Genomic DNA, 24,543 nt, shown 5'->3' on the forward strand with positions numbered 1-24,543 from the left:
GTTCATACTTTATTCAGATTTCCTCAGGCACCTCTTTCCTGTGGTGGTTTCTCAGAATTTCCTTGTTTTGGTGACCTTGAGAGTTTTGAGAAGTACCAGTTATGTATTTTGTGGAATGTCCTTCACTTTAGATATGTTTGGTGTTTTTCTTATGCTTAGACTGGTTTGTATTTGGGGGAGGAAAACCTCACAAGTAAAGTGCCACTCACATTACATCCATAGCAAGAGTAGAGGCTCCCAACATGATGTTAACTAATGATGAAGGCTTGATCACCTGGTTAAGGTACTGTTTGCAAGTTTTCTTCACTATAAAAGTACTCTTTTTCCCTCCTTTCCATACTGTACTCTTCAGATGGAAGTCGCTATGCATAGCCCACACTTCTGGGATTGATAGTTATGCTTCACCTCGAGGGAGAAATAGCACATAAGTTGTTTGTAATTCTTCTATGTAGGAGATTTGTCCGTTCTCATTCATTTATTTATTTATTCAGTCATTTATTTATATCAGGATTACTTATTTTAGCATTTGGGTTATGATCCAATAATACATTATATATTTTGATGCTCAGATTGTTCCAGCTTTGGCCATTGGTAGCTCTTCCGGTTGGCTGCTCTGTTACTTTGCCATGCCCCATCATTTGTTTCTTGAATACTTTTTATTTTTTGGCACCACGAAATGCTCCCGGCTTATCTTATGTATTCCCTATCCTTGTCCTGGAATCAGCTATTTTTCTGGGGAGCCCTGACTAATGTACTTTTGAATCATCTGTTCTGGAGGATGACTGCCCACTTTTTTAAGATGCCTTCCAGGACCTCAAAAAATTAGTTTTATATTCCTTGTAATCTGTATTTTAAATCATAATACTCCAAGTTTACTACAAAAATATGTTGACAGTCTCTGCAACCATTTGACACTGTAGGTAACAAATAGACAAACTCTAATTTCTAGAAATTTTTCAGGGATGCATCAGTGTTTGATTTGTAATTTTCTTTCTTTGCTGGGTTTTAATATCAGGATTGTGCCATCTTTATAAAGTAAATTCATGAAGCTTGTCAGCCTTTTTTTATTCCATAGAACAGCTTAGATGTAGAGCAATATATTTATATATTTAGATTGAAAATATTTAAAGTGACAAAGGGCAAAATAGCATGTTTACTGTATAAATTTTAGAAAATCTATATAAACAAAAGGGAGAAAAAAAAAAAAACCCTTAAAATTCTGCTCGGCTGACATCATTCTGCTAGTTAATAGAAAGTACCTAGGCTGGCCCAGATGGGAAAGCATGTGACTCTTGATCTTGGGGTTGTGTGCTCGAGCCCCACATTGGATGTAGAGATTACCTAAAAATAAAATTTTTAAAAAAGTACCTAGGGAGTAATAATATCTGATACATTTTTAATAACTTAGTAAATGTTGCCTCTTTTTATTAATGATGATAACAGTAACAGCCAACTGTGTTGAACTCTGTCAGGAAACCTACATTTTGCTTTACCTTTTGTGGGCCTTAGTCTTCCGTACCAGAATAAACATCCAATTCCCTACTGGTTCTAAGTTTGCATAATATATTTTACATACAAATAATCTCATCGCTTTATTTGAAGTATACACAGGATACCACTTATGATATCGGGTACCATCCTCTTGTCTCCTTTTTGTCCTTATGCTGCCATGTGATACCTTTGTCACTTCCTTGTATTCCTTTCCCCTGACTCAGTGTTTGCTCCTGTGAACTCTTTTCTGCCTACCCGCTGACTGTTGAAACTCAGTGGTGATGTCCTGAATGGTGTCATGTAGTCTAGGGTGAAAGTAGGTAAAACAGTGGGACTAAAGCATGTGCATTCCAGCATGATGTAAAGCAATATTGTGAAGGTAATCAAATATTACAAAGTGTTATATAGAGAGAGATACATTTTTAAATTCAGAGAAAGATGGTATCATTTTTCTTGATAGTCATAAAAATAGTTCAGAATTTTAAAAAACTTAATATTTGTGTAGGACTTAACTTTAACAGTGCCTTTTTTTCTATTTATTCTCATTTATTTCCTGGCAAAATTCTTCTGAGTCCTTTCTATTTTGTAAATGAAGAAATAGTAAGAACAAATGATTTAAGTTCACTTAGCAAGTAAGTAGCAAATCTAGAAATCAAACCCAATTCTTGTCTTCTGTGTATTACCAAAGTTCTTTAACTGCACTATACTTGTAAATATGTAAATAGAGAAGGTATTTTACACAATTAGATATTCCTCAATTTATGTAGCTCTTAAATATGGGCATTTGAAAATACATATAACCATCATCTCCTATGATTTGAAATGTCAACATGGCTTTTGGATAATGTTAATAGTACAGTATTGATTGTTTAAAAAGTAGCAACTTGAAAAAGAAAAGTCCAGGGATTCTTTTGAATTCTGGAAAAGAATGACAGTGCCACTCAGCTGCAGTGTCAGACAATATTAGTCCAGGTTAAAGACTGCAGTTTTGCAATCCCTTTAAGTGCTAGCAGGTGGCGCGAGTGTACCACAGAGCTTTCTGAAATCCTGATGAGTTTCTGGCATAAACTCTAAAATAATTTTTGAACATTAAAATGTTAATGTGAACATACGTTTTAAAGCAGTTATAATAATCAGCGTTGCCATGTTTTTGACTACTTCTTACGTAAAAAGCTAGAACACTTAAATTTTTTAAATGGTAAATTTTAAAATTTATTATTAAACATGATAACATTGAAGGGATTTTTAAAAGGAAAAAATGATTCCATTCTCACTATCCTAATGCAAAGACAATTCATTTCTTGTACTGTATCTGTATGCATGCGTATGTACAAATATTTTCATAATTATAATGTAGATTCATTTTATGATTTTCTTATAAGTAAGTCTTATTGTTAACAGTCAGGATTATCATAAAATTTCTTATTTTATCCATCAAGCTGATAACTTGGTTGTTGATACATGTTGTTTCCCAGGAACTGTGGTAATTTGAGCAGCCTAGGCCCAGAGAACCATTCTCTTGGGTTGATACCTAATAGTCAGTGTTTTTCCTGCATATGGTCCTTAAAAGTGTGTTTTTTAAATTTATTTTCTATATTTCCTGTAGTTCAAATAAAAATTCGAAGTGTTCTTTTTTTCATTTATGTGTTGTTTCAGCAAATACACGTTATATGCTTTTTAAGTGCCAGGCTGTCGCCTAGTGGGAAAAATGGAAAAATAAATAAGCTCTTATGCTATGATGCCTTGAGGGAAGTGCAGGGTTATTGAAGCCAGAGAGAAGTGGGTGTGATTTTAAAATCTTATTTAGCTTTTTTCTTCTTCATACAGTATGGCTCTTTCTTAGTCTTAATGCTCTCCATGGAAAAACGGTCTGTGTTTTACCTCATTTAACGGTATTCTAGTGTCTAACCTATTTTCCTGTGTCAAGACTATTCATATCTTAGATATCTTCAGCCCATATCATAATTCTCTGCAAATTAAAAAGTGTGTTCATTTAGTCCAGCATTTCCCAAAAGGTGTTTTGAGGAAGACTGATTCCATGAATTGTCCTCCCTTGAAAAGTAGAATATGAAGGAAAAAAGAAAAGAAAACCAGAATATGAGATATGAGATAAGAGGTCAAATAAATTTGGGAATCATTACATGAGAAATTTTCATCTTGAAATTTCAAAATGCTCATTAGTGTGTTACCTCCTCTAAGAAATCCTTCTACAAGGAACCCAGTTTAACTCAGCATTTCCCAAATGTATTAAACAGAAATAGCCTTTTTAAAGAAATAATTCTTAGCAGCTTCTGGGACTAGTATTAACATTTTGACAAATGTTGAGCTGGATTATTTCAAATGTCTTGATCCTCTTGAATGCTGTATTCCAGCCTTCATGAGGTGTCTGTACTTTTTAAGATAGATGACCCTAAACTAGTTGCAGTGATACAGGTCTCATAATTACATGGTAGAAATATGTTAAAGCCCTTTTGTTTTATCCCTTTATTCCTATATTCCAGCTTAACTAACACTAATGGAGTTTAATACCATTAGTGCTAATCATAAACTGTAATAAACTGTAATTTCATTTATTTAAGAGTCTTGTTATTGGGTTCTTTCAGGAAAGGTGCTAATGCCCAGAACTTTCAAAGAACTCCAGCTTACTCCCCCTCTCTTTTTTTTCCATGAGTAAGATTGGGCTTCTTAATGCATAATGCTTCATACTGCAGTTATTAACCTGTATAGACAAGAGTGCAGGGTTGAGAATGTTTCTTTTTGGTTGGTTTAATGTTAATATAAATAATCTTGCTGCTGTTTTTTTTTTTTTCATTAAACAAAGTATATGAAACAACTTTTTTCAAATAACTTTTTCTTGTATTCTTAAGGTTAAACTTTCCAGTCTGAATTTAGATGATCACGCAAAGAAGAAACTTATTAAACTTGTGGGAGAGCGATACTGCAAGACCACAGATGTGCTTACCATCAGGACAGACAGGTACAGAAAGAAGAGTTCAGCACATTGGTCAGATGGGTTTATTGTCTTCCAGTTCCCCAGCAGTCCTTTTCTTAAGAAATGACACTGCAAATCAAGGTAGCCTTTTATGTCAACTTGTATTAATGTATTAGGTCAGAGAAGTTGTCTAATTCATGTGTGTAATGTCTTCACTAGCCTGCTCTTGCCATTCTCTTTCGGTACATGGAGCGGCTTGCCTAACTGCCTCGTTGAATTATCGTTGTTATTTTTCAGTCTTGATTTTAATATAGCCATGTGTATAAGACTCAGTGGAGATGTTAGAAGAAAACAAAAGTATGATTTGCTAATTTAGGCTTAAACGGGTTTTTACAAAGCCACAGATCTTACAGTTCGAAATTTAAATTATTAAATATGGAAATTTAATTTGCCCAGGCAGTCTTGTACATAAGCAGAATTTCAGTGAATTCCTTTCATAAAGGCAGTATTAAGTTTACCTCATATGAATTTATAAATTAGGTCGTAGGGTCATCTGAGGTGAAGGATTGTTGGTATGTTTTCACAAAAGGGTTGTTTAATTTCTGTCTTATATTTGGCTGTTTCTAAAGTATGCCCAAATCTAAAGACCTGCCTTTAGAGAAAAACATATATAAAACATATAAAAGTGGAAAGATATCTTCTCTCACTTCCTATTCCAGTTTCAAAGCATTTTGAGGTGTCGATATCAGTTAGGCTTTATACCCTGCTTCTTCGTGGTGGGAAGAAGTAGCATGACATGCACAAGTGACGGTAGCAGTGTGGGCTGGCCAGACCTTGGGAGCCCTGGTTCCACATTGTTACTGTATGGGGGAAGCATAGATTTCAATGTCAGTGATACTCTTTTTTTACTATCTTTGGAAAACGTAAAATAACGTTGAGTTTTGGGGTTATGCAACTTGAAAATACCTTTAAAATGTTACTCTTTGAAATTCCATAAGTACCTGGTAATTTTTTCCCCCTAAGTTAACAAGTGTGTCAGTGTATCTATATGTTTTATGGTAACAACTGTTTAGAGGATTATTAAACTTAAGTATACAATAAGAGAGTACCATTAAAGTCACTTGTCATAGGATGGTTTTTGTTTTATATTTAAAAAAATTAGAAGTAATGATTTTCCGTTCTATATTATTAATCTAAGAGCTAAACTTGCCCTCTCACACTTATGTAGAAGATTTACCTAATATTAGGTTATTAATTCCAATTTAAATATAACATCAGCAATACGACATCAGTTAGTGTAGGTCATTTTTTTAAAAGTTGGCTCTGGACAAATTGAGATGAACATTTAGATTAGCATCTGTCATCAGTCTATCTCTGTTTTTATTTTTTTTTTTTTTTTAATTTTTTTTTTTCAACGTTTATTTATTTTTGGGACAGAGAGAGACAGAGCATGAACGGGGGAGGGTCAGAGAGAGAGGGAGACACAGAATCGGAAACAGGCTCCAGGCTCCGAGCCATCAGCCCAGAGCCTGACGCGGGGCTCGAACTCACGGACCGCGAGATCGTGACCTGGCTGAAGTCGGACGCTTAACCGACTGCGCCACCCAGGCGCCCCTCTATCTCTGTTTTTAAAATGAACTCTGTAGATGTGCTCACGCTGTCCTGCAGACTCAGCCCTGATGTTAGGAAGGGCACTTGGATTGGACGCAGTCGTAGTAAAAATAGTGTAAAACTATTACCAGATACAAATAACTCCATTAATGATGAAAGCAAAGAGAAATAAAAATAAATACATACAAAATAAATCAAAATAACACTAGTTTTCAATAACCTTAGGTAACCACCAACACGGACTATTTTTGTTCTAAGAACGGAATTTTCCTACAGGTAGGATATTCCCTAAAGATAGGGAATACCTGAATATAAGTTATCCTTTGTGTTTAGTATTTGTATATTTTGCAAATTATTGTATGTACTGAGTTTTCAAAACTTTTGCTTCCTCCCTCTCTTTCTCTTAAAGGTGCCCTTTGAAGAGACAGAATTACGATTATGCAATATATCTGCTAACAGTTTTATACCATGAGTCTTGGGTAAGTAATTGTGTGTGAATGTTTAATAATTTTGTCAGCGTGATTTATTTTATAATTTAGATGGTGTTAACCTTTCAAAACAGTCTGTGGCAAGTACTCAATTGAAGGTTTAATGAACTACTAGATAAACTAAGGAGGTATGAAATGTTATAAAAAACTTCTGACATTGACAGGGAAGACCTTGAAGCAGATTATGCAGTCCATCTCAGGACCTTACAGAAATCAGATGACTAAACACCTTTAAAATTCAGTTGTGGACTTTGGTTGGAAGATTCAAAATGTTTTACTTTTTTTCTTTTGTTTGACTTTGGCTGAAAGTTATCAAAGTTACGGAATGTAATCATCTATATAATGTAAGAATTGATAATGCATCCTGCTCTTCACATAAACTGCAAAACAAAGCCCCAAACTTTGTAGAAAGGTATTTTAAATATTTATTTCAAATTTTAGTTACCACACAGCCTTTCATATGAGCATTTCACTGTCATACATTAGGGGCAATTAGAGGCAATTAATTATTTAAATAGTAGTAAAAACAGTCTTGTGTCTGACTGGATTTATTGAGTTGTAATGTAAGCATACACATATATTTGTAAGGAAGGTTTTGCTCTGCTAGAGCATCAACTTACTAATTTTAAGTTGGTATATAGTATGTTTAGATAACTCTAAGTTTTAAATGCTATTTTTTTAAAATAATTTTAAGTATGCATATAATTTTTTTTTTTTTTTTTTTTTTGCTTGCCTAACATAGACGTAGGTCTCAATAGCATTTTCTTTCTTTTTTTTTTTTCCATCACTAGCATTTTCTATTAGGAACATTTGAAGTAATGGAGATAGCTGGAGAAAGAATCACTCTCTTTAGATACTTAAAGGATTTCTTATGAAAGAAGAGTTGGATTTGTTTTTCATGACTTTTAGGGATACAACAAGGTAGAAGTAATAGTGAAACAGACTTATTTCACAGAGTACAAACTTTCTAAGAGAGTCATGGAAAGATGGAGTGGGCTACTTTAATAGGTAGAAAATATTCCATCTTTTGGCTACTTAGCAGGGATATGGTGGTAAAAGGATCACTTTCCTTAGATAGGTAGTTGCATTAGATGGCCTTTGGAATCTCCTGCCATCCTTGAGATATTGTAATTCTGTGAACACATGCAGCCATTCTCTAAACCCACAGCATTTCCTTCGTATTAACAATAAAACAGTTGTAGCCCAAGAGGATACGTGGAAAATTAAAAAAAATATAAAACTTTGTTGCAAGGTTAGTAAAGAACAAAAAGCTTGTAGCTTTTGTCTTCTTTTGAGGTATTCTAATTATCATAATTCATCTGAATTTTCTAGTTCCTGGCTTCAGGAACAACATCATAATAGCAGTTAATCTCTCTTTCCTGCCAGTTGATTTTATAAATGCCTTTGGCTTGAACTAATTAAGTTCTTTTTTGAACTGGCAACAGGGTTGGATTAGCTGCAGCTCGATGGCTGCTCCTTCAAGAGTTAATCAATAAAAACCACCCAATTTTGAATCTCTTATTTTGCCAGCAGCCTGTAAAATGAATTTGCCCTAAAGGAAATGACAGGCATAAATAAATTCAGTGAAAGTTGACTTACTGGATTCTTTCTGTGGTTCCATGACATAGAATCCAAACAAGTTTGTATTCTGGATTCATGCAAGTAGCCTTTGATCTTTAACGCTAATTACTTTGATGCCAGAATAAGTAGCCACATACATCTATCCTAAACAGACAGAATTAAAGAATTTCTATATTAAACGTGGCTCTCGGTCCTTTCTAAACAAGTGCCATCAATGAAGAAGCTTTAAGAGAATGCAGATGAGCCGTGAAATTTTGCAAAGCTGGTGGAACAGACTCTTTACTGAATTGAAATTCTTCTTTCCTTCACCAGCATGGAATTCAGACTTGAAATTGATGTTACCACCTGGTGTTTAATCAAATACTTTAGAGAGCCCCCTTTTAATCCATTTCTTTAACTAGTTTCAGAGCATTTAATACCTAAAAAAGGTAAGCTTCTCTTAACTTTCTGGCTTTTTAATTTTTGTGTGGAGGTTACCTCTAAGAGTTGAGAGGAAAGTGGTTGGTAGTTTTATGTCGCACACAATTCAGAAACTTCTCTGAAAAGGTGTTCATCTAGACTTCAGGATAAGGAAGTTACTGTTGTGTGCTATTCAAAGTAGTTTAACTATGAAAGTATCAAAGTAGACTTCAAAAAATGTAGACTTCCCATGCCATAGACTTCAAGCATGGAGGCTTAGCAATGAGTTAAAGGATGGTTATTGCATTGCTGGGAGGTGATAAGAGACTGTCCTTCTGCAGTTCAGAGAAGCAAAGAGAGTTGTAGAAACTGGTTTCAGTAATTCCATGTGACACATTGTTGGCATAGGAGTGAATTCAGTTTTATCCTTTGGAACTGTGCAGACCTGCTATGTGGCTATTAATATTAATACGAAAATGAAGAAATACTTATCTTAGGATTTTGAATTCATTGATTCCCAATTTTTGTACATAGTTTAATTTAACAGAGACTTCATATAGGTAATCAGATCTGTGTCATGTTGTATTTGAATGTTTTGAACAAGTGTCCTACTCAGCATTCTGATAGTAGCTGATAATGACAAAACTTCCTAAATTTTAACTTTGTTGCATGATATTCTTTAAACCTTCCACAAGTAATTTGATTAGGAAGTGCTTGAAGAAAGTATTTTGCAAAATGATTTGCAGAAAAGATAGACCAAGACACTGGGGGAAGAAAAAAGCACTTCTTTTAGAAAATGTAGAGATCTAAAATCAAATTCCAAGAGTTTTTAAATGTTTGGATATTTAATTACTAATAGTTCTTTTTTTAAATTAGAGGGTTTTGTTTTTTTTTTTTTTGAGTTTTTGACTTACTTGGATTTCATGGTAGTCTTATTGCCAGTCAAAAATACATCTAGGTTTGTAATAAATTGATTCTGAAAAGTCGTGTAACAAAAACTTCCAAGTCAGATAATTTTACACTCAATAAGAGTTCATTTAAAAAAATTTTTTTTAATGTTTATTCAGTTTTAAGAAACAGAGAACAGAGCATGAGTGGGGGAGGGACAGAGAGAGAGGGAGACAGAATCCAAAGCAGGCTTCAGGCTCTGAGCTGTCAGCACAGAGCCCAACATGGGTCTTGAACTCTCTGATGCCAAGATCATGACCTGAGTTATAAAGTCAGACACTCAACTGACTGAGCCACCCAGGTGCCCCAATAAGAGTTCATTTTTATGTATTTATTATTTTTTAATGTTTATTTATTTTTCAGAGTGAGAGAGAGAGAGCACAAGCAGGGGAGGGTCAGAGAGAGAGGGAGACACAGAATCTGAAACAGAGAGAGAAAGAGCACAAGCAGAGGTGGGGGGGGTGGTCAGAGAGAGAGGGAGACACAGAATCTGAAGCAGGCTCCAGGTTCTGAGCTGTCAGCACAGAGCCCAACATGGGGCTTGAACCCATGAAGCGTTAGATCATGACCTGAGCCAAAGTCGGTCGCTTAAGCAACTGAGCCACCCAGGCACCTCAGGAGTTCATTTTTAAAGGGGACCTTACTGCAAATATTTCTGATAAAATGAAGAGTCTTTTTGTAACTCCATACTCTCCATTCAGTCTGTTTGGTTTATGAGTTCACTGTGATTGCATGTGCCCACATACATATACATTTCCAGGTTATATTAGAGAATGCTTGAATGTTTATTATGTTGTTTACTCTTTCTTGCATTCAACAATGATCTTGTTCTTGTGTACAAGATACAGTGACAGGTATTGGTAGGACTATGAAAATGAAAGAGCCTCTGCCTAATCTAGGTACCTTTATTTCTGGAGAGAACCAGTGCCTGAAATGTCACCTGTTTCACTGGATAATGGAAGTAGGAACACAGTGCTGTGAGAGGCACTGACAAGGATTAATTCTCCCTGGAAGCTTTCCAAGAAGTCGTGACTGGTTTTGGAAGAAGAGTAGGAGTGTGCAGCAGAGAAGTGGGCAAAGGACGCTGCCTTGTGGATGTAGAGAGCAGGCAGAAGTTTGGTGTGGCCAGGTTGTAAGACTGACAGTGCAGAGGTAGGGGATGAGGCGAAAAAAACCAAGTCAGAGCCAGATTGTGGACTGGTTGTATAGTCTATTTACAGAGTGTAGATTTGTATCCAGAGGGCAAAATGGAGCATTTTACTAGTTGTTTGAAAAGGTACCTGTTTCACTTTTTTACTGTTTTTGAAATAGTAAACCATCCATGTAGCAAATGTTAAGTGTGCTTTCATTAAAATGAACTGGTTATTGATTGATGGGCAAATGTTTACTGGTTGCCTGTTATTGCTTGGTGTTTTTGGATATGGAGGTTAATATATAAGGGGAAACTGTCTTTTCCACTGAGGAACATTAGTAGAAACAAGTTGGTTTAGTAATAAATACTACAAAAGTGTTGGGTAGTTTACAATTTAATTATTAATGTTTCTCTTTATTTCTTATATATCCTTCAAGGCTTTAATTGATACGTGCTTTGAGCCTGTTTTTTTTTTTAATTAAGATATTATTGACATAAAATGTTATATAATAGGTATATAACAATGCTTCAATACTTGTATATGTGTATGTATGTACATCTATATACTATATACATATATGCTGTATATATATATATACATATACTGTATATACACACACACACACATATACGCCATATATATATACACACACACACACACACATATATATATATATATATATATATATATATATATATATATATAAAGAGAGAGGGGCGCCTGGGTGGCGCAGTCGGTTAAGCGTCCGACTTCAGCCAGGTCACGATCTCGCGGTCCATGAGTTCGAGCCCCGCGTCGGGCTCTGGGCTGATGGCTCAGAGCCTGGAGCCTGTTTCCGATTCTGTGTCTCCCTCTCTCTCTGCCCCTCCCCCGTTCGTGCTCTGTCTCTCTCTGTCCCAAAAATAAATAAACGTTGAAAAAAAAAAATTAAAAAAAAAAAAAAGAGAGAAACAATCACCACAATATGTCTAGTTAACATTCATCACTACACACAATAGTTACACATTTTTTTCTTCTGATGAGAACTTTTGAATTTTACTGTCTTAGCAATAGTGCAGTATTATTGACTATAGTCACCATGATGTATATTAACATCCCCATGATTTACTTTATAAATGGAAGTTTGTACCTTTTGACCATCTTCACTCATTTTGCCCACCCCAACCTCTGGCAACCACCAATTTGTTCTGTTTCTATGAGTTCGGGTGTTTTAGAGTCCACATATAAGTGAGATCATATGGCATTTATCTTTCTCTAACTTACTTCACTTAGCATAATGCCTTCAAGGTCCTTTCATGTTGTCACAAATACCAAGATTTCCTTCTTTTTTTTTATCATTGAATAATATTCCATAATGTGTGTGTATGTATATTCACACGCACACACACACACACACACACGCTCACCTCTTTATCCATTTAACCATCAATGAACACTTAGGTTATTTCCATGTCTCGGCTATTGTAAATAATGTTGCAGTGAACATGAGGGTGCAGATATCTTTTCAGGTTAATGTCTCATTTTCTTTGGATAAATACCCAGAAGTGGAATTCCTGGATCTTATGGTGTTTCTGTTTTTAATTTCTTGAGGAACCCCCATACTGTTTTCCACAGTGGCTGTATCATTTTACATTTCCAACAGTGCTCCAGGGTTCCCTTTTCTCCACATCCTTGCCAATACATGTTATTTCTTATCTTCTTGATAATAGCCATTTTAACAGGTGTGAAGTGATATCTTGTGGTTTTGATTTGCCATTTCCCTGATGATGACTGATATGGAGTGTCTTTTCATGTGTATGTTGGCCATCTGTATGTCTTTGGAAAAATGGCTATTCAGATCTTCTGGTCATTTTTAAATTGTATTGTTTGGGTTTTTTTTTGTTTGTGTGAGTTATGAGTTCCTTATATACTTTGGATATTAACTCATCAGGTATATTTGAGACTCTTTGTATAACTCCTATTTTGCATAAATAGCATGTTATACTGTCTTATTTTCTATATTGGATACTAGGCCCTTGACTATAGACAGTGTCTTAGTCCCTATTCCATGGACAGTTTTCCATGTATGTTTTTGTTCCATGTATGTTTTGTTTTTCTAACTAATCATAAGGTCCCCATTAGCATGTATAATCTTACTGTATTTTGTTTTTCAGAGTATCTAGGTCAGTGCTAGATAAAAACACTAAATGTTTAATAACAGCTGTCCATTTGGGATTTCTATAGATTTTTGAAGTAGAAGGTTTTCAACTTGAAAAGTGAGGTGACAAAGTAGCAAACTCCCTTTTTAGTAATATAAAATGTAGCATACTTGGTAGATATTAGGAATAATTAGCTTACCGGAATAGCTTAATAATTACCTATTAATAAAATTATTAATCAACAATCATAATTGTGCCCAGTTTGTAAGAAATATCTTTGCAACAGTTTGATGTCGTATGATTTGTGTTATGTGTAGATCAAATTTGTTTTTCATTTGATCATGTTTATTCAGATATTTAAAAAGTATTCTTGGTGCACCTGGGTGGCTCAGTCAGTTAAGCCTCCAACTCTTGATTTTGACTTGGATTATGATTGCACACTCCAAGAGATCGAGCCCCAAGTTGGACTCTGGGCTGACTGTGCAGAGCCTGCTTGGGATTGTCTCTGTCCCTCTCTGTCCCTCCCTCTCTCACTATCTCTCTCTCAAATGAATAAACATTTTGTTTTTATTTTTCACTGTTTTTGGAAGTTCTCTACAAATTTTGTTCTCTACAGAAGTTTATTTTCTGATGCTAATTTATATTTGACAACGTTAATATAATTCATTTTCTAGAAGAATATTGGTAACTCCTAACAAGGTGCATCTCTTTAGTGTGAAATGTATTTATGCATAAGCTTCTGTGTAATCTAATTATGAATAAACTAATAATACAGTGTTTATTAAAGAAAAAATAAACACATTAATGGAATTCCCATGATCAGTCTGAGCACTTGTCGTAGACCAGTAACGGTAAATAGTACTTACTTGCTACCTGTTCCTTGATTCCAGACAAATAGCACATCTGGCTTTTGTTTTATTTGTTTTATTTGTTTTTTTTTTTTTCAACGTTTATTTTTATTTTTGGGACAGAGAGAGACAGAGCATGAACGGGGGAGGGGCAGAGAGAGAGGGAGACACAGAATCGGAAACAGGCTCCAGGCTCTGAGCCATCAGCCCAGAGCCTGACGTGGGGCTCGAACTCCCGGACCGCGAGATCGTGACCTGGCTGAAGTCGGACGCTTAACCGACTGTGCCACCCAGGCGCCCCTGTTTTATTTTTTTAATGTTTATTTTTGAGAGAGAGAGAGAGACAAAATGTGAGCGGGGTAGGGGCAGAGAGAGAGGGAGACACAGAATCTGAAGCAGGCTCCAGGCTCCAAGCTGTCAGCACAGAGCCTGATGTGGGACTCGAAATCATGAACCACAAGTTCATGACCTGACCTGAAGTTGGATGCTTAACCAACTGAGCCACCCAGGTGCCCCCTGGCCTTTGTTTTAAAAGAAATTTTTAGTGTTGCTCTGAGAGTCATCTGTGTCTCTGTCTAACTTTCTTTTTTACCTCCATGCTGTTCCACATGATCACCTTGGATGAAAATAAAACCAAAAAGAGGGTGAACGGTGGGAGAGGAGCTCCATTTTTAAAAAGTGCTTTAAAATACTGTCATTTTTCTTAACACAAAAGTGTTTACTGTGTCCACCCAGTTTAAATTAGTACTAACTTTGAAGATCAGGAACCAGATTTATCTATTACAACCTCTTCATTATATCAATTGAGAAATTAAGATTTAGAGGAGAGCTATGTACTTTGCTCAAGGTTACAGAGTTTATTAGCTGAAGGACTCAGATTTGAACTGCAGTTTCAAAGTTTCATATTCTTCCCATGGTATATTATTTAGTGTAGTTCATCTTTGACTTCCATTAAAAATACTGTGAAATAAGAGATGAAATCAAACCTGAACTTTAGCTGCTTGTTTACTGTCTTCTCAAACTGAACAGTTGACCATTGAAAATTTATCTCCATAACCTGTTTTCAGCTGGGGGTTGTATGAGACTCCCCTGCAAAGCTTTTTTAAACTAGAGATGTATGAAGTGTACGGAATTAAAATCTCTAGTGCAGAGACTCAGGAGGGTTTCTTCCATTTTAAAGACTCCACATGTGATTCTGATGTAAGTTCTGATTGTGAATAATTTCCCCAATCTTTGAGTCTTTTTAATAAAGAAACTAATTGGAGGGCTGGCATATCTCTTTAAAGACAACTTTTGTACATGTATCAAGTATCAGAGCTGAGGGTGGGGATCAGAATTAGAATGAGAAGGGCAAGAAAATGGAGGGATTTGTCTGTGATATAAACGCAGACCTTTTTTTTCACTTGACGTGGTAGGCAGTAGGCCGCTGTTCTGGATTCTTGGGTGGGATGATGATACAATCAAGGGGACACTTCTCAGATCTCTTTGCCTTCAGGTAAGACTTCATCTTATATCCATTAAAATTATTTTCTCCTCTTGATCCCTGCTGCTTCCACCCTATATAGGTCTTTCACTCTAATAATAGCCTTATTGATTTTCCCATCTCATCCATCTTCCGGGTTGCTGTTCGAGTAATTGCTCTAAAAAGCAAGTCTGTTTTGTCATATTCCTTAATAAAATCCTTCAGTGGTTCCCTATTACCCAGGATAAAATCTAAACTACTTAGGCTGTCTATCCACAGCAGTTGGCCACCTCATTACTAGTTACTCAGGAAATGTAGGTTATATATTCTATATCTCAGCCATAATGAACATAATGTGTTCTTTTATAACTTTGCACATGCTGTTCTCTCTGCTTATGATCCCTTTTTCAAATTGATCAACCTTGCAAATTCATATGAATCTTTTAATACACTTCAGATGTAACCTGTCTTAGAAGTTGTCTGTGCATCCTTTTTCCCTCCTCCCATTAGCATTACTCTTATTACTTTTACAGTAATTGTCCATATCCATGTCTGGCTGACCCCGTTAGACTGTGAGATCACTGAGGGCAAGGACTATACATTTCATCCATCTTCATATTCCCAACCCCTAGTACAATATCTGGCAAAACAGCATTTGTTAAATTTTTAAAAAACCAATCTGAATTAAATTGAATTCCTTGACGTATTCATCACTTAAACATTTAGCTGTGGTAACTGAAAGAATTGGCAGTATTTTTTTTTTATCCCTTATGGATATTTTGCCTCTTCTTATTTTTTATGATTTTCAAATAACTTGGATTTTTTTTAATGGTTAAACTGTTTTCCCTCATATTGCACAATGCCTTACTTGTAATCATGAGAAGTGGAATATTACTATGATTCATGTCCTAGGCAAAGGGAGTTGTAAATAAGATGGTAGAAGGTGACAAATTTGTGTATTTAGTGGAACAGATATTTCTTTGCCTTCTATTACCTCAGAATATACTGACCATTGCATGAATGCAGTGTTTTTCTTTGTATTGAATTTATGCTTACAAGGGGGAGAAAAGGTAACAGGTTCCATTAAATTATTCTTCTATTCTTTATATTCTTTTTTGCCATGTCTCTCTGTTCCTTGGAACATGTTCTACCACTAACAAGATTTGGGCAAATTATTTAATTGCTCTGAACTTCAGTTTTTGGTCTGTAAAACAGATAGTAATAGTTCTGCCTCACAAAGAGTCATGGTAGAAGTTAAGTGAATTAATCTATGGAAGGTGCTGACATACATAGTAAGTATTCTAAACTGAGTGTTCTATTCAGACTCGTCCCATGCTACTTTCCTCACCTTGGCCTTCATTCAGTTCCCTGAATGTACTGAGCTCTTTCGTACCTCCAGGCCTCTGTGGAGATTGTTTTCTCTGCTGGGATGACAGTCTTTATCTGACTGGCTCCTACTCAACTCCAGGCTTCCGGCTACCCTGGCAGTTCCAGTACAGCACGGTGTGTGCCTGGCATAGTAGTTGTGCAGTAAATATTTATTGAGTGAGTGAATAATTGGGCCACTTGTGGAAAAGAGAACAGATCGTGTGGAATGGAAGGTTGCTTCCTCTAGGATGATAGTCTGAACAGGTTCTCTCACTCTAGGAAGGGAAGAAGAGAGAGCCCACATATATGTATATGTATTATATGCACACTTATAAATTAGTTGCTAAAATTATAACTGTTTAATGGCTGAAGAATTAAAATAGGAGTCTACAGGTTAATCACACTCTTTGCCTAAATGGTGATCAGTTCAAGCTTAGTGGTGTTTTTCATTGCTGCCCAGTAATTTGAATATGCTATTCTTTCTTTCTTTCTTTCTTTCTTTCTTTCTTTCTTTCTTTCTTTTCTTTTCTTTTCTTTTCTTTTCTTTTCTTTTCTTTTCTTTTCTTTTTTAATGTTTATTTATTTTAGAGACAGAGTGTGAGCGGGGGAGGCACAGAGAGAGAGGGAGACACAGACTCTGAAGCAGACTCCAGGCTCCGAGCTGTCAGCACAGAGACCGATGTGGGGCTTGAACTCACGAACCTTGAGATCGTGACCTGAGCTGAAGTCAAACGCTTAACCGACTGAGCCACCCAGGCGCCCCTTGAATATGCTGTTATTTCTACTTTAAAATTAATGCATTTCAACTACACTTCAAAAAAAAGAAACTCTCAAAAAAAAACCTCTTAAACAACCGCCTACTTCAATTTTGGGTATGATTTTAGAAGCTAAAACTTGGGCAGCGAATTATAAGCAAAGGTACAAAATTGTAAATAAAATTGAACCATAGCAGTGTTTTTAAAAATGGATATAGGACAAGCACTGAGTGTCACCAGTATTGATTAGTTTCTTTAGGTGGTAGAATTATGAATGATTTTTTCCCTTTTATTTATTTTTTTAAATATTTATTTATTTTGAGAGGCAGGGGTGCAGGGAGAGAGAGGGGGAGAGAGTATCTTATGCAGGGTCCACACTGTAGATGGAGAGCTTGATGCAAGGCCCATTAAGACCTATGACCTGAGCCTAAATCAAGAATCAGATGCTCAACTGACTGAGCCATGCAGGTACCCTGATTTTTTTCCTTTTAATACTACACCAGAATTCACTTCTTGGTTACTATCCCTCTAGGATTAACCCTGTATTTTTAGAGTACCTTAATGTAGCATTGGACTTTTTGCATAAAGACAGTGAAGTTAAAAAATCTTTTGTTTTTATGGTTTTGTGTTTTTTTTTTTTTAAAGGAAACTATTCCCAAAAGGCCATTTGAAGTCACATAAATGTAAAAGCCTTATTTCACAATTGCCATTTTTAGATATAACATCTTGGAAAGATACTGCTTATTTACAAAGAATACCGAGCCTCTTTAAGTATAAAGTTTCTGACTGTGATGTGCCATGTTTCTAGAAATGTCTACTTTATATTTCAGTCCAAATCAATTAAATTTGTTTCCTAAGTTTTGTCCTTACTCCCTTTTACCTCATTCTGTACATTCTTCCAGGTGCTATAAAGTATCTTGTATATGCTGACAACTCTGAACTCTTTATCCTCAAGCCTCTCTCCTGAGCACCCTGTGTTATTTGACACCTCCTTGTTGTAAGTCATAGAAACTCACTCAGGCCAGCCTAAGCAGAAGACAGAAGGGCAAGGATGCTACAAGATCTCAGGAATGGGCAAGAACAGAAACTAGGAGTGTGAGAGCTTTTATTCTTTGGACTCTGTTACTTTATAGGCAACTGCTTTACTCTTTTCTCTCCCGAGACTGATTTCTTCTCCTCCAGTCTGTATGTCAGAAAACATGACCTCGACTATTTCAGGATTTATAGGACTAGTCACCCCCAGGAGAGAGGGGGAGACAAGGGAAGAGCGAGCAAAACTAATACAACTAAACTTAAAATTAAATTATGTCTTTGGACTCATACTGCAGAGAAGGGACTCTGCTTCAGTCAGGTATTATTCGGTAACTGGCCAGATAGGCAGGATGATACCAGGGAGATGTACCTGTCTGGGGCAGTAATTTGTACAGAAGGAATTGCCCCTTGGTAGAGTGAATGAATTTAATGAATGAATGAACTGACCTAGATTAGTTGCTCATGAATTAAAACACCACAATAATGTTATTGTGGTTATGATTTTTTAAATGACCCCTTTGTTTAAAAAAAAAAAAAGAACAATACCAATATATTATGGATGAAATGATATAAAGTCTGGAATGACCTCCATAATAATTCAGTGAGGGCGTGGTAAGGGGGCAGTGGATAGAGGCTTATATGAAACTGGACTGCTATGCATTGATTGTTGAAACTGGGTGATGGGTACATGAGAGTTTATAGTGCTGTCCTGTCTACTTTTATATGCATTAGAAATTTTCTGTAATAGACTCCTTTAAATCACAAAAACAAAGTGTATTTAGCCTCATAGAAAATGATTATAGGTTGAATTTTGTTTCAGTATCAGTAGTATTGCATTTGAATAATGAGGTATTTTTTGGCTTTGCCAGCCCTATTTTTATTTCACCGGAAGGGGTGTTTCAGTAGATGCCTATTAGGAACAAGCATATGTACCCCTTTTCTAAAATATTTGGATATGAAAACATTAGTTTTTAACTAGGATGCCTGGAGACATCCAGCTCTGCCTAGTACTGTCTAGCACATAGTGGGTTCTCAGGAAATGTTTTTTGAAAGAGTGCCCAGAAGCAGTCACAACCCAAAAGGGAGTTTGTCTGTTGAGCTTTTTTCTTGCAGTTTATTTGGTGAAGAAGTCCTGGGGGGGGGGGGGGGGGGGCGTTTGTTTGTTTGTTGTGGTTTTTTTCTGTAGCCTTTTCTATCATTTGAATTCTGCTGATTGTATCACCATAGTGTAATTTTTTAAGTTTATAGTTGCATCTAGAGGCTTAAGCAAATTCTATTTTGATTTTTTTTTTTTTACTACTGTATAATTAGGATTGTGTTCTTCCATCAGGAAGTGCATGGTTATCTGATTGTCTCTCTTTTTTTGAATTTAGCACTGTAGCTTTTTTAAGTTAAAAGTTATACAAAAATTATAAGTTTTTGATAGTGAAAACTATAGGTTTTTAAATAAATAAGTTATTTCAGAATCACTGATCCAGACTAAATTTCCCAAGGTCTGTTACTGCAAACTTAAAAAAAGAAGTTTTAAATTTTATTCATATAAGACATTGTCTTAGTCCATTTGGGTTCCTGTAACAATACCACAGACTAGTCTTATAAACAACAGAAATGTGTTTTCTGCAGTTCTGAAGGCTGAGATGCCCAAGATCAAGGCATTGGCAGATTTGGTGTATAGTGAAGGCCTAAACGACTTTCTCGCTATGTTCTCTTGTGGCAGAAGGGGCAGGGCTTTCTCTGGACATTAAACCCCATTTATGAGGGCTCCACCCTCAAGACCTAAATACCTCCCAAAGACCCTACCTCCAATACCAGGACTTTGGGAGTACTATTTCAACGAGAATTTGCTGGGGGGGGGGGGGGGGGGGGGGGAGGGGGATACAAGCATTAAGTCTATAAAAAAAAAATATATGAGTTGTCCTCCCAGGTTTAGATTTGTTGGAACTTGTTAAGTAGAATCACTGGGAACCTTAGAGGGAGTTGATTAGTAAAATATAAAAAAGATTTCAGAATCTCATAGTTATAATTTCATAGTACAGAACTGATATATATAACAATATAGTTTTCTTTTGTTCTGTTTCTGCATTCACTAATTCTGACTTCTGCTGTATCTTAGACTCCTTTTAACTCCATCCAGTGATTTATTAATTTTAGATACTGTGTTTTTCAATTCTAAATGTTCACTTAATTGTTCATCTTTTATGGATACCAATTCTGTGCTGAAATTCTTCATTATTTAATTCATGTTGGTTATCTTTTCCTTTTTTTTTCTTTAACACATTAATTCTTAGTTATTGTAAAGTTCCTGTCTGCTAATATCATTATCTTGATCATCTGGAGTTCTTCTGCTATTGTTTGTTTTCCCTTGGTTATTAATTACTTTTTTCTTCAGATGTTTCAAATGTCTAGTAACTTTCTTGTATGCTAGATGTTGTGTGTGAAAGACTCATAAAAGCTCCCAATTGCTGTCAACCATCAGAATTTCTTCCTTTTCTTTTTTTTAAATTTATTTTTGAAAGAGAGAGTGAGTGCGCATGAGTGGGGGAGGGGCAGAGAGACAGAGGGTGACACAGATTCTGAAGCAGGCTCCAGGCTCTGAGCTTTCAGCACAGAGCCCAATGTGGCTCAAACCCACCAACAGTGAGATCATGACCTGAGCCGAGGTCGAATGCTTAACCAACTGAGCCACCCAGGCACCCCCCTCCTTTTTCTCTTAGGCAGAGAGGGTCAGGGGTTTATCATTTTAATCCAGTCATGATTCAGGTAGACCAAGGCTGGGCTTCAGTTTTGTAAGATTTAGTGCAGCTCTGATTTGTTCCTTTTCCTTAGGCATAACCTTCAAGGCTTTGATTAGGAACTTGGTGAGTCAGCTTCCACATCTCTGAAAATCTACTGAAGAGTCCTTTGTGCTGTACAGAAATTTTGAGCTTAGCTTGGTAGCCTCTTATCTTGCAGCAAAATCTAGCAGATGTTTTGAAAGGGAGATTGGTTGTGTGTTTACAACAGGACTTCCTCCTTCTAGTGGGACTTTGTGTCTTAAACACTAGGAAATTAATGGTGGATTTCACACTGCTTTTTAGAAGCCTGATTCTGACTCCCCACCCATAAGTAGCCCCAGAACTAAAACCAGTCATGTTTAGGGCTCTTCGTTTCTGGTCTGTTATAAGAGCCCTGGATAACAGGTCAAACCTCACTTGTTTCATTTCCCGACTAAAATCCTTCTCTATGAGCCAAGTGCCAGTCTTGTACAGAATTGGAAAATGCCTTCAGGAAAGAAAATGGGGATTTTCAGAAGGATCCTTCTCATACCTTTGCAGCCTGGAATTCACATTCATCTAGTCATTACTGATTCTGTAACTCTCTGATATCTTTAAGATTTTGGAGGGTGGGTGGTCAGTTACAGTTGACTCTTGAATAATGCAGGGGTTAGAGATGCCAACCCCCCATTTGTTAAAAATCTAGGTGTGTAACTTTTGACCCACCGAAAACTTAACTACTAATAGCCTACTGTCAGAAGCCTGACTGATAACAAGGTTGATTAATACATATTTTGTATGTTAGATGTATTATATACTGTATTTTTATAATCAAGTAAGCTGGAGAAAAGAAAATGTTGTTAAGAAAATCGTAAGGAAAAGAAAATACATTTATAGTCCTGTGCTGTATCAAAAAAAAAAAAAAATCTATGGACCCTTGCAGTTGAAACCCATGTTGTTCAAGGCAAGTACAGTTATAGCTAGTTATAGCTAGACTGGAAGCATTATGTGATCTCTTACATCCTGTTTGAAAGTGGAAATCATAATGTAAGATTAAAAGATAATTTTAAGGGTTTCCCCCCCAAGGATTTTATGTTTATGCCTCTTAGAAATGAAAAATATTCTAAGGTGATAAGCATTATGGACAGCATTATTATTTTTATGTCATTGACAAAGATTAGAAAAGAAGATTGGAATAGGTTCTTTTTTTTAACGTTTGTTTATTTATTTTTGAGAGACAGAGAGACAGGGAATGAGCAGGGGAGGAACAGAGAGAGAGGGAGACACAGAATCTGAAGCAGGCTCCAGGCTCTGAGCTGTCAGCACAGAACCCAGCACAGGGCTTGAACCCACAAACCGCGAGATCATGACCTGACCCGAAGTCAGTTGCTTAACCGACTGAGCCACCCAGGCGCCCCTGGCATAGCTTCTTAATATATCATTTATAGACCACCATCTCTTCCAGTTCTGTTCTCTTCACCGACAAGCTCCATTTGGTTGACACTCATCTGTGAAAACTTCTGTATTAATGACTAGAAAAGATTTCTTCCCTCATAAGGTAAATATATTGATAATGATTAGCTTTTATTTTTCCTGCTTGAAAAACAGACATTCTAAAGATGTAAAGATCTTTTCTTACATTTAATGTAGGACTTCAAAGAACTAGGTGTCTTTTTCTTGACACAAACGCTATTTTGTGCATGTGTGCATGTATATTTTCTAATCTACATCTGGTTAGACATAAAAAGCCTATACCCAAAGGAGACTGCAGGAAAATCGGAGATAACTCAGTTATTTTTAAGAACAGGCAGTGAACTGAGAAATTTAAATCTAATCAGTGATATGTTTGTCAGAAAGACAGTAACAAGCATCAGGAAGAACATTACCTTTATATCAGAGATAAGGAGTAAAGACCTCTTGTTTAACTGTTTTATCTAAATGTCATAAAAATCAATGATTTTGTTAGTGGGGATAACTGCAGAACATTTGGACAGTTGCATCTGTGTTTATATTTACCTTGAAAGTTTCGATTTACTGTTTGATAGGAATAGTGATGCTGTTGACATAGAAACATATTTTGCAGGTAGTCTAATAAGGTTTGAATCCCACTCTTCTTCTGTGTTATTAGTAGCAAGCATTTATTTAGTGTTTACTCTGAGCCAGGTGCTCTAAGTGCATGGATATTCCTTATCTCTTTTAATCAGCAGAACAGCCCTTGGAGTCAGTTCTTACAGAAATGCCAGCTTGTCAGCATAGTAAGTAGTGAAGCTGGGATTTAAACTCTGTTGGGTAAAACACCAAAACCCATATTAAATATAGTATCAATACCACCTCCCTGTGTGACCTTGAGCAAATCACAGATATACATCCCCTGATTCTAAAGCCCTAAAAGCTTTGGAAATTGTTAATCTTTTTATAACTTACTTGGTGGCAAAATGAGACGTCAGTGGATGAAAAGCTATTTATAGCCTTTGTTTATCCCATTTATTGTGAATATTCAGACATGGTAATGTATTTGCTTTAGGGAGTGTTGCCATAGACCTTCTCTGGAAGTGTTACAAAATATATGGTATGTGCACCATATTAACTTTCTAAAGTAGGAACAATTCTGAAATCTGAAACATTCTCAAGTGGCTGTGGCCCCCTATTTAACATCCATAATATTTAGTTTTCTTATCTGTAGAGATGTTAACACCTAACCTAGTAGGTTTTAATAAGAATTATATGAAATAATTATGTAAGTCTTTAGGCTCAGTGGTATATAATAAGTATTAAATTTATTGGTATCGTGGGGCGCCTGGGTGGCTCAGTCGGTTGAGCGTCTGACTTCAGCTTAGGTCATGATCTCGCAGTCTGGGAGTTTGAGCCCTGTGTTGGGCTCTGTGCTGATAGCTCAGAGCCTGGAACCTGCTTCGGATTCTGTGTCTCCCTCTCTCTCTCTGCTCCTTCCCTGTTCATGCTCTGTCTGTCTCTCTCTCTCTCTCTCTCTGTCAAAAATAAATAAACATTTTAAAAAATTAATTAAATTTATTGGTATCGTTACTGTCATTATCTTGGAATTTATTGTCAGCTGTTGCAGAGTTTGGATCCTGAAGTTAGAATTGTCGAGAACATGAGCTCAGCTTGCAGCTGAAGCCTGACACTGCATCGTGTCTGTACAGGATTAGTAGGAAGCCATGTCTTTTCCAGAATGTAGTTACTTTCACTCACCAGTTTAAACGGTAGTAATTTCCTCCTGTAAGTGTACATTATCCCTTAGTGCAGGATTTCCTAACCTCGTTTGTGTCATTACACACTTAGAAAATTCTTTCCTGAGATATGAGGGAGGAGGGTGCTTGGGACTGCTCCTGCTACTCCAGGCTCACCTGGCCACCTGAGGTCAGAAGGAATCTGCGTCCTGGGACACCTGTAACACTCCTTGGCAAAGCACTGTAGAATTGCGTAGACCAGACGTAAGGGGAAGAGAAATGAAATGTTGGAAATTACTAGTGAATTTGTGTTGGGTACCTCTTCTGTTTAAGCATCTATTTCAAAGCAGTTAAGAAAATCCACATAAACCTAGGTGAAATTTATAATTTCTAAAATAGTTAATCTCTTAATTGCT

General features: G+C 36.3%; 1 protein-coding gene across 2 annotated transcripts in view; it reads left to right on the top strand.

The window, feature by feature from the left end:
• Positions 1-24,543, top strand: part of MRPS35 (mitochondrial ribosomal protein S35) — a 48,104-nt gene that overhangs the window by 21,220 nt on the left and 2,341 nt on the right. For both annotated transcript variants that reach the window (XM_030322049.2, XM_032593940.1), the window contains exons 6-7: positions 4,359-4,468; positions 6,444-6,513. In XM_030322049.2, coding sequence (XP_030177909.1) covers positions 4,359-4,468; positions 6,444-6,513 — 180 coding nt within the window. The remainder of the gene's footprint in view (positions 1-4,358; positions 4,469-6,443; positions 6,514-24,543) is intronic.

This window comes from Lynx canadensis, chromosome B4 (genome assembly GCF_007474595.2).
Source record: "Lynx canadensis isolate LIC74 chromosome B4, mLynCan4.pri.v2, whole genome shotgun sequence".
Classification (NCBI taxonomy): domain Eukaryota; kingdom Metazoa; phylum Chordata; class Mammalia; order Carnivora; family Felidae; genus Lynx; species Lynx canadensis.